Raw genomic sequence first — 17,914 nt, forward strand, 5'->3', positions numbered from 1 at the left:
AACAATACCAACTGGTGAGTGAACCTGGGAGAGTGACATAGAAATGGGAGGAAATTATGAGGGTAATGGAGTCCATGTGTGAATAATAATGATTCACAGGTCCGCGTAATGATGAGTGCCAGGTGTACGTAATGAGGAATCCCAGGACTTGTGGTTAGTACTCTGGAGACGTCGTACGCCGGAGGGGAGGAGCAGGAGCAGACGTGACAGTTCACTACTTCAGGTTATTTGTAATGGTGAACTCTTGAAGGAAGTTATTGGTTAAACTGTCGTGAGTGTGAGTGTGTGTGCCTGTGTGAGTATGTGGATGATGTACAACTAAGAATATATCCAGTACCAGTCAAGTGTTTTGACACACCAACTCATTCAAGGGTTTGTCTTTATTTTTGACTGTTTTCTACATTGTAGAATAATAGTGAAGACATCAAAACTATGAAATAACACATTTGGAATCATGTAGTAACCAGATTTCCACCGGTCTAATGTCAATTGCTCGTGTTTCTTGGCCCAAGCAAGTTTCTTCTTCTTATTGGTGTCCTTTAATAGTGGTTTCTTTGAAGCAATTCAAACATGAAGGCCTGAATCAAGCAGTCTCCTTTGAACAGTTGATGTTGAGATGTGTTTGTGAGTTGAACTCTGTGAAGCATTTATTTGAGCTGCAATCTGAGGTGCAGTTAACTCTAATGATCTTATCCTCTGCAGCAGAGGTAACTCTGGGTCTTTCTTTCCTGTGGCGCTCCTCGTGAGAGAGCTTGATGGTTTTTGCGACTGCACTTCAAGAAACTTTCAAAGTTCTTGAAGTTCTCCAGATTGACTGACCTTCATGTCTTAAAGTAATGATGGACTGTTGTTTCTCTTTGCTTATATGAGCTGTTCTTGCCATAATATGGACTTGGTCTTTTACCAAATAGGGCTATCTTCTGCATACCTCCTCTACCTTGTCTCAACACAACTGATTGGCTGAAACACATTAAGAAGGAATGAAATTTCACAAATAAACTTTTAACAAGGTTCACCTTTTAATTGAAATGCATTCCAGGCTACCTCATGTAGCTGGTTGAGACAATGCCAAGAGTGTGCAAAGCTGTCATCAAGTCAAAGGGTTGCTACTTTGAAGAATCTCAAATATAAAATATATTCTGATTTGTTTATCCCTTTTTTGGTTACTGCATGATTCCATATGTGTTATTTCATAGTTTTGATGTATTCACTATTATTCTACACAATGTAGAAAATAGTTTAAAAAAACAAAAACCCTGGAATGAGTTGATGTGTCCAAACTTTTGACCGGTACTGTATATGCCAAAATCTGGAAAGATTGCTGGCGCTGGAGAGATGTATTGCTTTTGAGTAACAACAAAGAGGACATGCCACACGCTCATTCAAAAGCGCAGATGCTCAGATGCATATCATCATTTGCCAAAGTATGAGGAAAACATGGAGTCAAAAGAGCAAATCCTACTAGCCTGAGTCAGGTTACTGTCTCCTTCACTATATCAAAATAAATGTTCTCTAAGCCACCATTTTGTGTTCCATTGCTATTTCTTTTTTCAAGCACTTTACCCTCTTTTTTATTTCCTGCAATGGCAGGGCCCTGCCCATTACATTAGTGTTGTTTTGCTTCACTGTGATGTGCTCCCATCTGGTTCCCAGTGAAAATGCATCACTCCATCAGCATTGCCTGTGATCTAGGATGCTTTAATCTAAGACTATAAACTACACTTAATTACATCCTAATTAAGTGGAGCTATATTAGTATAATGCAATCAAATAGGGAATACATCCATTCTGGCAAGTCAAACATGCTAAAGTTGCAGTTGAAAAGGTTTTACTTTTGTCTTACGATCAGATCTTAAAATCATATACATATATATATACATATACATATATTCAGACCTAAGCCTAATGTATACTGTATTGAATTAGCAAAGAAATAGATGCATTGTTAATTGTCATGAGTTTCCATTTCTGTTTAGTGAAAGAGCATAACAACTGAGACTTCAAACAAATCAACAGTCACTGCCATGGTCTCTGGTCTCTGTCAGTGTGGAAATCTGACATCTGACTTTACATGAAACTGATGTCTGACCTTTCATACTTTCTACTCTATTGCTTCCAGTCATATCTGTAATCACAATATGCGTGACGCTTATTTCCAATATTTTGTTTGATTAAACATTAAAAGAAAAAAGTAAACATCTGGTTATAATTTCAACACAGATGTTATGAAATGCAAGATGCAAAGCAATTACTTTTTTCATGGTGTCACAACAAAAGATTTGGCTCGCACAGAATGACACAATTTGCTATAGTGGTATTTGGTATTTTATTAGGGTCCCCATTAGCTGTTGAGAAAGCAGCAGCTACTCTTCCTGGGGTCCACACAAAACATGAAACATTACATAATACAGAACATTAATAGACAAGGACTGAACTACATTCATAGCCTACATATCAATACACACACAAACTATCTAGGTCAAATAGGGGAGAGGCGTTGTACTGGGAGGTGTTGCTTAATCTGTTTTTTGAAACCAGGTTTGCTGTTCATTTGAGAAATATGAGATGTAAAGGAGTTCCATGCAATAATGGCTCTATATAATACTGTACGCTTTCTTGAATTTGTTCTGGATTTGGGGACTGTGAAAAGATCCCTGGTGGCATGGCTGGTGGGGTAAGTGTGAGTGTCAAAGCTCTGTGTAAGTTAACTATGCAAACAATTTGGAATTTTCAACACATTCATTTTTTTATAAAAATAAGAAGTGATGCAGTCAGTCTCTCCTCAGCTATTAGCCAAGCGAGACTGGCATGCATAGTATTTATATTAGACCTCTGATTACAGTGAAGAGCAAGACCTGCCACTCTGTTCTTTCCTTGCAGCACTCGACCACACGACTAGACAATGCTCAAGATAAGACAAAATTAGAGCCTGCAGGACTTGCTTTTTGGAGTGCGGTGTCATAAAAGCAGAGCAACTCTTAACTACGGACAGATCTCTCCCCATCTTTACAACCATTGAATCTATATGTTTTGACCATGACAGTTTACAATCTAAGGTAACACCAAGTAATTTAGTCTCCTCAACTTGTTCAACAGCCACAGCATTCATTACCAGATTCAGCTGAGGTCTAGAACTTAGGGAATGATTTGTACCAAATACAATGCTCTTAGTTTTAGAGATGTTCAGGACCAGTTTATTACTGGCCACCCATTCCAAAACAGACTACAACTCTTTGGTAAGGGTGTCAATTACTTCATTAGCTGTGGTTGCTGATGAGTATATGGTTGAATCATCAGCATACATGGACACACATGCTTTGTTTAATGCCAGTGGCAGGTCATTGGTAAAAAATAGAAAAGAGTAGAGGGCCTACAGAGCTGCCTTGCGGTACACCACACTTTACATGTTTGATATTAGAGAAGCTTCCATTAAAGAAAACCCTTCGATAGATAGTTCCAAATTCACGATATGACAGACGTTGAAAAGTCATAACACGTAAGTTCTCAACAACAGGTCAATAATATCAAAGGCTACACTGAAATCTAACAGTACAGCTCCCACAATCTTCTAATTATGAATTTATTTCAACCAATAATCAGACATTTGTCTCAGTGCAGTACATGTTGAGTGCCCTTCTCTATAAGCATGCTGAAAGTATGTTGTTCATGTGTTTACAGAAAAATAGCATTGTATTTGGCCAAACACAACTTTTTCCAACAGTTTACCACTCTTGGGTAGTAGAATGACTTTGGATTTCCTCTAGGCCTGAGGACAAAGACTTTCCTCTAGGCCCAGATTAATAATCCGATAGCTGTCTATCTGTTCATCATTTTACAGGTTTTTGTCATAGTTAGTGCAACTAATGGCTAGGTCTCCCTTGAACCAGAATCTGGCCTTAAATGAGACTTTGATATGGGGAATCTCATTTGAGCCCAGGAAGCAGCTATTCAACTTGCCGTTCACCAGCTTTTCAAGCTTAATAATGTCAAAAAAAAATCCTTACTCTCCAAATATGGAGTTTCGATTAGTATCTGTCGTCATTTACTGCCGTCACGGCGGGTAAGTACTTACAAAAAAAGTCTAAATAAAAATGTACAATCAACTGAAAGAAAAAGACTATTCGGCACTTCCAATCGCTCACATTCCAATGATCCCGGATAGCATAGCACTAACCTTACTGCCATGCACAGGTCTTAAGTCCACAATAGCTGAATACATTGACAAGGCCGAAGAGGATTTTTTCCCCGGTTGTATGTAACTATTTCATTTAGACCTTTTTTGGAAGTACATACTGACCGTAACGTGACGACAGGAAATGACGATAGGTGCTAATCGAAACTCCATATTTTGTGAGTAACAAACTTATTTTGACATGATTAAACTTGACAAGCTGTTGAATACAAAGTGAAATGTCTGCTTCGTGGGTTTAAAGGATATTCGCAATATCAAACGTCTTCTGTTAGTACGGATTCTGGTTCATGTCTCCCTGACATATCCAATGAGTCACTGTTCTTTGATCCTCAATTCTTACAGAACATTTTAAAAAAAGCTTAGGTTAGTGGTAGTATCTTACCGGAAATAATTAATTAGTAAACCTATCAAAAATATGTGCACATCTGTGGTTGAAGTTGTGGGCTATTCAATTGGGGGAAAGGATCACTTGAAAACATGTTGACATTTTTGTATCTACCTATCAATGAATTCCTGAATATGTTATTGACACCATGACAATATAGTAGCCCATTGACCCCCCCCCCCCCCCCCCCCCCCCCCCCCGCCTTGAATCTCATTAAATACATCTAAATAAGCAAAATAATATGAGATCTTTGATTGATTTTACAATATTTCTATGACCACGGTCCTGTTTTGTTCATTGCGTAACATCCGACATTCAGGTCGAAGACTTCCTGACTGCCAGCTCAACGATGGCGTCCTGCGCTGAGGTTGGTGTTTTGGCGAATTATAACTTGAAATAATAAAAAAGGGGGGGGGTTCATTAGTTTTGACTAAGATATACAGTTACTGAAAATCAAACTGACATTTGAAATATATTAGTGTACCCAATGGAGAACCCATATCAGTACTTCTAATGTCTGTTTACAGTCTCATGGCTAGCGCTAACAGCCGTAGCTAGCTAACTTGCTAGCTTTTCAGACCATTCCCTTTATACCTCTTAGCTAGATGTTTTTCGATTTGCTTTTAACCACTGATGTGTTTGTGGTATGGATTAGCATGATAACTTAGCTAACGTTACCTTGCTGTGTCTTGCCATTGTACAGCATGGTTCCAACATTCGAGTTAGTACTTATGTTAGCTAGCTAATGTTTATGCGATTTATTAGGGATCTGCTTCGGTCAGTTATGAGCCGACCGAAAGTACTGCATCTCAGAAGAGAGAGGAGAGACTCCGAAAATTCCGGGAACTGCATTTCAAAAGGGTGAGTTTGTTCAAAGATTCTCCTATTTCAGACACCTTCTAGTAACGTCTTTGCCCATTAATGGACTAAAGGAGCCTAACGTTTCTCCTTATAGACCAAAAATCTATCCAAAAAGCCAGCAGCTGGCTATATTGATTTAATTAATCTTGCCGTCCAAAGCAAAAGCCAAAGGGCATCTATGCAAATCAAATGTTATTGGTCACATACACTTGTTTAGCAGATGTTATTCCAGGTGTAGCGAAATACTTGTGTTTCTAGCTCCAACAGTGCAGTAATATCTAACAAGTAATATCTAACAATTCCACAACAATACATACATCTAAAGTAAAGGAATGAATTAAGAATATATAAATATTTGGTCAGCAGCATAGACTAAGATACAGTAGAATAGAAGATGGTATATACATATTAGATAAGTAATGCAAAATATGTAAACATTATTCAAGTGACTAGTGTTTTATTAGTGGCCAGTGATTTTAAAGTCTATGTATATAGGGCAGCAGCCTCTGATGTGCTAGTGATGGCTATTTAACAGTCTGATGGCCTTGAGATAGAAGCTGTTTTTCAGTCTCTCAGTCCCAGCTTTGATGTACCTGTACTGACCTCGCATTCTGGATGATAGTGGGGTGAACAGGCAGTGGCTCGGGTGGTTGTTGTCCTTGATGATCTTTTTTGGTCTTCCTGTGACATCTCAGTCCCAGCCACTGCCTATTTGCATCAAGTCCAGTGAAGTTCTTTGAGGGCCGTGGTGGTATCAGCTTGAGGGTAGAGGTCGACCGATTTAATCGGCATGGCCAATTTTAATTAGGGCCGATTTCAAGTTTTCATAACAATCGGTTATCAGCCTTTTTGGATGCCGATTATGGCTGATTACATTGCAGTCCATGAGGAGACTGCGTGGCACCTGTTATGGAGTGCAGCATCAAAATGACCTTGTGGCTGCAAGGAGCCAAGGTAAGTTGCTAGCTAACATTAAACTTATCTTGTGAAGATTGATTGTTTTTTCATATCTTCACTAGTTAACTACACATAGTTGATGATATTCCAAGGTTAACTAGCTTGTCCTGCGTTGCATATAATCAATGCAGTGCCTGTTAATTTATTGTTGAATCACAGCCTACTTCGCCAAACAGGTGGTGATTTAACAAAAGCGCATTTGCAAAAAAAGCACAATCGTTGCACAAATGTAGCTAACCATAAACATCAATGCCATTATTAAAATCAATACACAGAAGTATATTTTTTTTCAACCTGCATATTTAGTTAAAATAAATTCATGTTAGCAGGCAATATTAACTAGGGAAATTGTCACTACTTTTGCATTCAGTGCAAGTCAGGGTATATGCAACAGTTTGGGATGCCTGGCTCGTTGTGAACTGTGGAGACCTTTTCTTCCTAACAAGACAGTAATTAATTTGCCAGAATTGTACATAATTATGACATAACATTGAAGGTTGTGCAATATGTAGACTTAGGGTTGCCACCCGTTCGATAAAATACGGAAAGGTTCTGTATTTCACTGAAAGAATAAACGTTTTGATTTCAAAATTATAGTTTCTGGATTTGACCATATTAATGACCAAAGGCTTGTATTTCTGTGTGTTTATTAGATTATAATTAAGTCTATGATTTGATAGAGCAGTCTGACTGAGCGGTGGTAGGCAGCAGCAGGCTCGTAAGCATTTATTCAAACAGCACTTTACTGCGTTTGCCAGCAGCTCTTAGCAATGCTTGAAGCACAGCGGTGTTTATGACTTCGAGCCTATCAACTCCCGAGATTAGGCTGGCAATGCTAAAGTGCCTATAAGAACATCCAATAGTCAAAGGTATATGAAATACAAATGGTATAGAGAGAAATAGTCAAGGTTTCGTGGCTGTTGCTGGGCAACACAGACTTTCAACTCCCTCAGATTTTCTATGGGGTTGAGATCTGGAGACTGGCTAGGCCACTCCAGGACCTTGAAATGCTTCTTACGAAGCCACTCCTTCCTTGCCCGGGCGGTGTGTTTGGGATCATTGTCATGCTGAAAGACCCAGCCACGTTTCATCTTCAATGCCTTTGATGATGGAAGAAGGTTTTCACTCAAAATCTCACGATACATGGCCCCATTCATTCTTTCCTTTACACGGATCAGTCGTCCTGGTCCCTTTGCAGAAAAACAGCCCCAAAGCATGATGTTTCCACCCGCATGCTTCACAGTAGGTATGGTGTTCTTTGGATGCAACTCAGCATTCTTTGTCCTCCAAACACGATGAGTTGAGTTTTTACCAAAAAGTTATATTTTGGTTTCATCTGACCATATGACATTCTCCCAATCTACTTCTGGATCATCCTAATGCTCTCTAGAAAACTTCAGACGGGCCTGGACATATACTGGCTTAAGCAGGGGGACACGTCTGGCACTGCAGGATTTGAGTCCCTGGCGGCGTAGTGTGTTACTGATGGTAGGCTTTGTTACTTTGGTCCCAGCTCTCTGCAGGTCATTCACTAGGTCCCCCCGTGTGGTTCTGGTTCTTTTGCTCACCGTTCTTGTGATCATTTTGACCCCACGGGTGAGATCTTGCGTGGAGCCCCAGATCGAGGGAGATTATCAGTGGTCTTGTATGTCTTCCATTTCCTAATAATTGCTCCCACAGTTGATTTCTTCAAACCAAGCTGCTTACCTATTGCAGATTCAGTCTTCCCAGCCTGGTGCAGGTCTACAATTTTGTTTCTGGTGTCCTTTGACAGCTCTTTGATCTTGGCCATAGTGGAGTTTGTAGTGTGACTGTTTGAGGTTGTGGACAGGTGTCTTTTATACTGATAACAAGTTCAAACAGGTGCCATTAATACAGGTAACGAGTGGAGGACAGAGGAGCCTCTTAAAGAAGAAGTTACAGGTCTGTGAGAGCCAGAAATCTTGCTTGTTTGTAGGTGACCAAATACTTATTTTCCACCATAATTTGCAAATAAATTCATAAAAAATCCAACAATGTGATTTTCTGGATTTTTTTTATCATTTTGTCTGTCATAGTTGAAGTGTACCTATGATGAAAATTACAGGCCTCTCTCATCTTTTTAAGTGGGAGAACTTGCACAATTGGTGGCTGACTAAATACTTTTTTGCCCCACTGTATATATATTAATCGGTATCGGTGTTGAAAAATCATAATTGGTCAACCTCTACTGGGGGGGGGGGGGGGGGGGGGATATACACGGCTGTGACTAACTGAAGAGAATTAACCCTTGGAGGTAATACGGTCGGCATTTGATTGAGGTATTCTAGGTCGGGTGAACAAAAAGACTTGAGTTTCTGTATGTTATCACAATCACACCATGAGTAGTTAATCATGAAACATACACCCCCGCCCTTCTTCCTGGAGAGAGATTTATTCCTGTCTGCGCAATGAACTGAGAACCCAACTGGCTGTACGGACCCAAAGTATATCCCAATAGAGCCATGCTTCCGTGAAATATAGTATATAGAGTATATTACAATCCCCAATGTCTCTTTGGAAGGAAATCCTCGCCCTGAGCTCGTCAACATTCCAAAACCATACCGCAAGCAATGAGTTTTAATGTTCAGAACGAGCATCGGTGCTCATCACAACTTCCCCGGCCAGAACATATGAATGGGTTAGTAACATCTTAGTAGCCTACCCTCATTTGAGCTCACAAGTAGCTTGAGTTTATAGCTTGGATCTGTGTTCTTTGTTTTCAAGTTCTAGAATTTATGTATTTTGTGGTATCTGTTTCAGAATGAAGCACGCAAGCTCAATCACAAGGAGGTTGTGGAGGAGGACAAGAGACTGAAGCTGCCAACTAACTGGGAGGCTAAGAAAGCCCGTCTGGAGTGGGAACTCATGACCGATGAAAAGAAAAAGGTAGCTACCTCTTTATCAACGTAGAAAGTTGACTGCTATGCATAAAGGGAAATTTCACCGAGGTTTGTTTTGATCGTGTCTGAGGCATTTCGAGATCGGTGAAGTTTCACACACAATTGTCCACAAAGAAGGCAGGTCTGGGATTTGCGCGCCGAATGAATGTAGTCCTGCTTTGTGGCATTTCACGAAGCCTCTGTTATACCGATCATACTATACGTTTGTCGGCATGTAGATATGGTTGTCCTTGTTCGATAGAGCCATTGGACGTCTTTCAGCGACGTTCTGATCGGCAGATTCATTACTAGATATACAAGGTGACATTTCTTTCCAGCTTCTAAAAGACTACAGCTCGGTGTGAGGCGGAGCTGACTGCTCTGGCCCCATTGTGCATTCACTATGAATGCTGGAGCTGACTGCTCTGGCCCCATTGTGCATTCACTATGAATGCTGGAGCTGACTGCTCTGGCCCCATTGTGCATTCACTATGAATGCTGGAGCTGACTGCTCTGGCCCCATTGTGCATTCACTATGAATGCTGGAGCTGACTGCTCTGGTCCCATTGTGCATTCACTATGAATGCTGGAGCTGACTGCTCTGGCCCCATTGTGCATTCACTATGAATACTGGAGCTGACTGCTCTGGCCCCATTGTGCATTCACTATGAATGCTGGAGCTGACTGCTCTGGCCCCATTGTGCATTCACTATGAATGCTGGACCATGTGGTTCACTATGAGCAGACAACTTCCCGATTCTACCTGTGAAATGAAGATGCGTGTTTTATCTTGCGGGGAGATTTTTGATGTTTATGACACAACGTAATATTGTTAATGTAGTAATGACTATATACAGTGGCAGAGCTAAGGTGAAATAATTATCAGACACTGCTTGTTGGATGAACAGTCACGCGTACAGATGTTTTTTTGTTGGCTGGTCAAAAAGATGTCAGGTCAGCTGCAAGTTATGTACCTTAGGATAATAGATTAGTCATGTTATAAGTTTATCTAGTAATTGTATGTACTCTGTTGCTGTTTAGTGACTTGGTGTGTTTCTGTGTGATTTCAGGAGTGTGCGGCCAAAGGGGAGGACTATGACAGGGTGAAACTGCTAGAGATCAGTGCTGAGGATGCTGAGCGGTGGGAGAGAAAGAAGAAGAAGAAGAACCCTGACCCAGGATTCTCAGGTGAGAGATGGGACTCCTTTACTGAGCGAACAGGACTTCCATCCCTCAGCTGGTCACTTTTCCTGAACAAGAAAAACTCTGGTCCCTAGTTATAGGCTATTATATATATTATACTGAACAAAAATATAAACGCAACATGTAAAGTGTTGGTTTCATGAGCAAAAAAAATAATTGCAGACATTTTCCATATGCATAAAAAGCTTATTTCTAAAAAATGTTGGGCACATATTTGTTTACATCACTGTTAGTGAGTTTTTTTTGTCCTTTGCCAAGATAATCCATCCACCTGACAGGTGTGGCATCTCAAGATGCTGATTAAACATCATGATCATTACACAGGGACACCTTAAAAGGGGACAATAAAAGGCAGCTTTAAAATGTGCAGTTTTGTCACACAACACAATGACACAGATGTTTTGAGGGCCATTCAATCGTGGGATGTGAATCGTGATGTTGTGCTATACATCCTCAATCTTTTTAAAACATTTTTTAAATCAAGCTATCACCTAAAATAAGAGTTACTCCTGGGGAAACAAGTGGGAAAGAGTGATTTTTTTAATGTTGTTCTGTAGAGCCTGGTTGTTTGTAAAGACCTCAGCTCCACAAAGACCAGCCTTTAAGGCAGAAATTAGATTGAGGGATAGGGCTACTGGACATGGTACAGTCACTCCACCGCAGTGCAGCCCTGTAAGAGGAATTCTGGGTGCGTGTAAAGACCCCTTGGGATAAATAATTTTTAACTGCCTCCAATTTAATTTGCCAAAAATGGTTCTGCGTTCCCCAAATATGGCTGCCATCTGTTGCATCAAAACGTCTCTGAATTAAACCTCTGGGGAGAGAATTATCACCAGAGGGGCTTGAAAGGGCCTCATCTCCCTTAACCAGACGCAGGTTTTGTCGCAGGGCTTGAAGTTAGTTCCGGTAATTATAACCCCTCTTGTTTGCTGCCATTGGCCCGCAGGTTACGCAGAGGCCCAGCTGCGACAGTACCAGCGCCTCACCAAGCAGATCAAACCAGACATGGACGGCTACGAGAGGCAGCGAGAGCAGTGGTGAGTTGGAGCCTCCTCATAAAACGCCTCTCTTCCTTTTCCATTACTGAGTGTTTCAGAGAAGACCGTATTTCCCCCATAAAATGAGTAGCATGACATTTTTTTCCCCGGCAGCCTTAAGCTTTCAGTTATTTTAGATAATCGATGCTGCCATCAGTCTTCACAGATCAGCGTGCCCCTCTCCTGCTCCTGGGTTCGTTTTGACATAGCCACAGACTCAGTCATTTCATGTCTTGAAAGCGTCAATGTGAGGCAAACGCTCGAGAGGAACGGTATGGTTATAGTTATGGTGGGCTTTCTTGATCAGCCAAAGATGAGTTCAGTACCCACAGGTTTTTTCCCCTTAATGGCTGCCACATGTGGAGCTGTGAAGGGTGAAGTACACAACAGCATAATGTTCCCAGTCATAGAGATGACTGGTATTCAGTTTGGAGAGAGGAGGATCATTATAATGCCTATTATGTTAACTGACTCTCCTGTTCTGTCTCACAGCGGCGAGGATTTCCACCCCACATCCAACAGTCTGATCCATGGGACCCACGTCCCTTCCAAGGAGGGCATCGACCGCATGGTGGAGGATGTGGAGAAACAGTAAGCGTAACAGAGACTGAGATCCGATCCCCTTCTGACCTTGCATTCAAGGCACTGGAGTCCAAAACAAGAATGAGAGCCCTTCGTGAATAGGGCAGGCAGACCATGAAACCTGCGGCATATCTAATACCTACTGAATGAGCCCCAGTGTTAATCCTGATGGGGCTGGCTGATAAGGCTCTTACGGTATCTCCTGCTGGAAAGGTGCTGGAAAACTCTTGTCTCTCTCACTTTCTATCTTAGTGGGGGACTGGGAGTGTGTCCTAGTTAATGAGCTCTCGTCTCTGATTTTCAGTTGGATAGGCTGTCAGAAGAATGCATTTGCCCAATTCAATAATGCATGGCATGCCTTTTGAAAGAATGGCCATGGAATAGACCGGTCAAGCTGCACACTGGACCTTCCATACCAGCTAAGGTCACAGGGGTTAAAGTTCTCCATCAATGCAATGGATTTCTGTCATAGTTTGGAAATGACTAGTGCTGAGCAATGAACCAAAATGGTAGTTATTTTCAATTTTTTAAACAAATTGTCCGATGTCGGTAAAAAAAATGGAATACCATTTAATTCAGTTTTTTTTCTGAGAGCTCGATGTGCAGTTTCTGTAGAGATGAAACAAACCTGAACTGTGCAATGTAAGGGAAAGGGGGATACCTAGTCAGTTGTACAACTGATTGCAATCAACTGAAATGTAGTAGGGAGCTGTAGTTTCCAAAAGGCCAATATTCTACATAGTTTAGCGCAGTAAACGTGTTAGTTAACAACAATGACCATAATTCATTGCGCACCCGCTTAAACTTGTCCGGGTCTGTGAGGCTTAGACAAGTAGTCTGAGAATGAGAGAATACATGATCTAAGTGATTGATAGTTGGTATTCAGCAGTCATAAAAGTATGCCTTGTTTACTTTGAAGAACTACTAAAATAGTGATTTTTGTCAGACAGAATAGGCAGCAGCTCTATAGAGATGAGATGATAAATAATAAAGCCATGTGAATAAATTATGGTTAATAAGTGACGAGCATTAATGGGCAGTCACTACCATCATGGGACTTATTGTTTTATTGAAAACTGTGATTCCTTTAAAAAAAAAAAATCGAACCGACCTCAAAAAGCAGTAATCGCATTAGAAATGACCCAGCCTAATACAGAAGCATTTCTGTTCTACAAAATATGTCCGCTGAACTGACATGCATGATTGTTGCAGACACTCCGATGTTCAGATGCACCACCACAGAGCCCAACTCAAACGGCGGTGTCTAGTCTTCTACTGTAACTGCTGGCAAAGTCATTCAAAGCCTCTATCACTCAGGATGGAACTCTCCAGTGCTACTGTTTTTGCTCTGTAATGTTATCAAAACAAAATCTAACAACCCCATATTAGAATAGTTGACCTATTTACCTAATCGGCTTGTTGCGTGTTCTATGAGATAAATATTCCTTTCGAGGCGCATTGAAGTTGCGAAGAGCCATAGGGAGGAAAATGTTTTCTGACAAGCAGTCAATGTACAACTATTCTTAACGCAATTACAGGAAAACACTTTTGAAAGCAGTTTTGTCTTTTGTTAAAAGAGGGGGGTTCCCAGTTTTATTTCTTTACTCTTTCGATAGACTGGTTGGTTGTTTAGCAACAACTGACGCGTGTGCAACTCTGGGGGAAAAACAGATGGGGTTGGCTTGAATTGTTGACATATTTATTGAAAACATAAATACATTTGCACAATGAGCACTTTTTGTCTCCAAACTACATTGTAACAGTTGTTGTTTAGCTTGTGAATTTGAACCATTTTAGCACAGACATGACATCAGTCAAAACACCTCAAAACAAGACATGGTATCAAGAACAATATAAAACTAGCTGGAACGAGCCACCTACGAGTCCCCAGATGGCAGTGTCTTGTCATTGTTGCTAGCTATCTGGCCACACGGCCTTCTGCCCCATTGAAGCGTGCGTTTTCATCTAATCCGTCTATTGCGCGAGAAGCATTTTTTTTTTTACAAATGCAGTTACAACCCGAGTTTCAAGCATGGTTTAGGTGCAGCTGTGCAACAGAGCTCTTAAAGGGGCAATGGCATCTTATAAGGGCAATAAAATAATTATTCATAATAATCAGAATGTTATGTCCAATGTGGCAGCGGTGGGAAAAAGTACCCAATTGTCATACTTGAGTGACAGAATAGATATATACAGTATAGAAAATGACTCAAGTGAAAGTCACCCAGTAAAATACTACTTGAGTAAAAGTATTTGGTTTGAAATATACTTAAGTATCAAAAGTAAATGTGATTGCTAAAATATACTTAAGTATTGAAAGTAAGAGTATAAATAATAAAAAATTCCCTATATTACGCACACTCCAACACTCAGACATAATTTACAAACAAAGCATGTGTGTTTAGTGAGTCTGCCAGATCCGAGGCAGTAGGGATGACCAGGGATGTTCTGTTTAGTGAGTCCGTTAGACCAGAGGCAGTAGGGATGACCAGGGATGTTCTGTTTAGTGAGTCCGTTAGACCAGAGGCAGTAGGGATGACCAGGGATGTTCTCTTGATAAGTGCAATAATTTGACCTTTATCCTGTCCTGCTAAGCATTCAAAATGTACTTTTGGGTGTCAGAAAATGTATGAAGTTAAAGTACATTGTTTTCTTTTGGAATGTAGTGAAGTAAAAGTTGTCAAAAATATAAATAGTACAGATACCCCAAAAAACTACTTAAGTAGTACTTTAAATTATTTTTTACTTAAGTACTTCACACCACTGCAATGTGGTAACTGCAGATGGACAAACCCCTATGTACATTTTATAGCCACGATGCTGCATCAGTCGGGATACAGGTGATGATGCTTATTGGCTATATGCCTGTTCCAATATGTTTTAACTGGTCGAAGTCATACTGTACAAAATCATCCTCTTTCCCTAAAAGCATGATGGTCATTACTTTCTGACATGAAATGAGAGGCCCCAGTCAATCTGAAATTGACTTAAGTTTCAGTCATTATTATTATTTTTTGTTGCTTTAACCCCTGAGCTCAAGTCCCACACACTTGACCAGCATATTCCTTACCCTAGTGTCCCTGGGTTACATTAGACCTCATTCTCTCCTCTCTCAGCACCCAGCTATATTTAGGGTGGCCTTGTGTTAGTGATGCTTCTGTGAGAGATGAGACTGGGCTGCCAGGGCATGACGCACATCTCTGCTTAGAAGACACTAACTAAAGGCTGTGAGTTAGCGAATTGACTCTGTATGTGCCTGTGTGGTCGAGTAGACGAGTAAGGTTGTTCATTGGTGCTTTGGCATATGAACGTGTACCGTCTTTGTTTAGGGATTGTTGCCTTTGTGTGATGGTGAGTCATTCTGGAGAGATTGGATTTTAAGTAACTGAATGAGGTTTTTCTACTATGATTGTTGTCCTTTTTGTTTGTAAGTTGTTTGTGTGTCCTTTTCGTTTCTTGACACTGATCCTTTGCTGTTCTTCACAGGATCGAGAAGCGGGCCAAATACAGCCGGCGTAGGGCCTACAACGATGACGCAGACATTGACTACATCAACGAGAGGAACGCCAAGTTCAACAAGAAGGCAGAGCGGTTCTATGGCAAATACACAGCTGAGATCAAGCAGAATCTGGAGAGGGGCACAGCAGTCTAACTGGACTGGTCATTGTAATGGACACTTCCATTTCCTCTGCTTTGTTGTAACAGAAGCCCAAAATTACTCACTGGTTACAGGACTGGTCATGTACGTAGAAACCCAAATTGTTGTCCCTATGCTTACGTCTCTAGGATCAAGTTTGTATTTTGACGCTGACATTTCTTTAGAGGCATTTTATGTTTAAATCTGTGTTTCTTTATTGTTACTATAATACTGTTGCTTAGTGGGAATGGTTAAGTGCAACTTGAATGATCTTATGATGCTATTCCTGCCTTCCTGTCAGTGTTTGTATCGGATGTATGACCATGCATTTTCTTTAAATAAAACATCTTTTAAAAAAAATTGTTATCTAGCAGATGTGTAAGTGTTGTCCTTGGTTGGTTGCGTGCGGTCTGGGCTGGATGGGGGGGCTTGTCATGAGCGTGAGAATAGAACACTATTATTCTCCCTAAGGCTATAGTGTTTGTTATGCCAGCAGAAGAATGTGTTAGTAAGTGCATGAGGAGATAAACAATTAAGCAATTCAATTTAATCGTTATCGACCACATCTCTGTTAAGCCCCCAAGCAGAATGATATGAGCTAGGAGAGGCTTGTGACCTAGGATGAGATCAAAGACCGTAAACAGATTCCCATGCTATCCTCACCCTTCCCCTGATTTAATTTTCTCCCATATTCTGAATCAATGTGCCCTCTATGGGTTAATAGAAAACACGATGTGGGGGTCCTACAAACATTGAAAGGGATTTGATCCTCCTAATTTGAATCAGACATTGAGTAATGTTTCATCTGCATTAATGAATGTGTTCTGAATGAGCCTCATGGGGTATGTAAATAAGATGGGGAATGGGGGGTTTCAAAGGCTAGCATGCAAGAAAATAGTGACAAGTTGTTTATGATTTCCTGGTAGATGTGTGTGTGTGTGGGGAGGGGGGGGGGGGGGGGTATACAAATCACATCTTTGACATTTCTCTCCTTTGTAGAGTTGTAGGGACCCGGTCTGGTTTGGCTCTAAGGTGAGGGTTGTTTCTTTTGGATTGGCTGATCAGCCTGAGGATATTGGCTGATCAGCCTGAGGATATTGGCTGATCAGCCTGAGGATATTGGCTGAAGATGATGTACAGGAAAGAAACACTACAAAACATTAACGATCAGTTTACAGTTTAGATTATATGACGATGATGGTGCTTTGACATTTTGCTTCATGGAGGGACAACTTTGGCAGTTATCTTTAGTGTTCCTAAATGGGCAGCAACATTAATGTATAGATATTTCCTCTCCCTGTTGGGCCTATCCACAATCATGTGCCTGATGGGTAGGCGTTGACCAACAGCGCTATCATTTCATGTCTTTTCATCAGAGAGACCACATTAAATAACTTTTCCCTCAGTACAATGAGAAGAGAGTGTGACAGGTTAGGCCTAGGCTGTTGTTCGAAATGATTCTCTTTGGAGATGAATTAGATGAGAGCGTGTATAAATTGGAAACCTGTTACACAGCGATAGATAACTCAATTGTTAATGACAATCTAATTCATGTGATTCACCCAAATAGATGTTTGGTATCCCTGGTATTAGGATAAATTAAACATCAAATAAAGTTTGCCTGCGAGGGATGACTTGTAGCATTTTTCTCAGGCCAAACTGAAAAGGCATTCTGTGTTCCACACACAATGGAATCCTTTATGCCCTCTGTAAACACTAGGTTTTTTCTCTCCTAAAGATGTGTCAAGACTCTTGTGTTATTGCCAGAATGTTCCTGATTTAGAGAGTGCAGCTCCCTTGTGGCCAGATCATACAAGCATAGGAGAGAGAAAAATACTCTTACGTCATGTAAGAAGACAGGAGGGAGAACATTTGTCCTGAGGTGTGACTGGTTACATTACTCCTGTCTGAGTACTTGCTAGTGATGCAGAAATGAATGCTTATAAAAGTAATGATATAAGAAAATCATTGTGTGATGAACCTTCTAGACACACAAGGATGACAAAGCAGACCTGCCTTTCCTCCTCCCCATCTGTTTGCGACAATTCTCAGTGCCATTGATATTGACATCAAAGGTGTGGTGAATGTGATCATACTTGCATTTCATAGAGACAGGAAGACTGTTGCTAAGGATGTACTCTATTCAAGTGTGGGATCTTT

At 40.8% G+C, this 17,914-nt stretch overlaps 1 protein-coding gene across 1 annotated transcript; it reads left to right on the top strand.

Annotated features, from left to right (window-relative positions):
• Positions 1 to 4,884: 4,884 nt before the first annotated feature.
• LOC139383896 (pre-mRNA-splicing factor syf2-like) lies at positions 4,885 to 16,127 on the top strand. The gene is made up of 7 exons (XM_071128501.1): positions 4,885 to 4,944; positions 5,343 to 5,438; positions 9,177 to 9,302; positions 10,366 to 10,483; positions 11,445 to 11,535; positions 12,028 to 12,126; positions 15,604 to 16,127. The coding sequence occupies exons 1-7, from the start codon at positions 4,927 to 4,929 to the stop codon at positions 15,767 to 15,769; spliced, it is 714 nt and encodes a 237-aa protein (XP_070984602.1). The 5' UTR covers positions 4,885 to 4,926; the 3' UTR covers positions 15,770 to 16,127.
• The last annotated feature ends 1,787 nt before the right edge of the window (positions 16,128 to 17,914 follow it).

The sequence above is a fragment of the Oncorhynchus clarkii genome, chromosome 25 (genome assembly GCF_045791955.1).
Source record: "Oncorhynchus clarkii lewisi isolate Uvic-CL-2024 chromosome 25, UVic_Ocla_1.0, whole genome shotgun sequence".
NCBI lineage: Eukaryota > Metazoa > Chordata > Actinopteri > Salmoniformes > Salmonidae > Oncorhynchus > Oncorhynchus clarkii.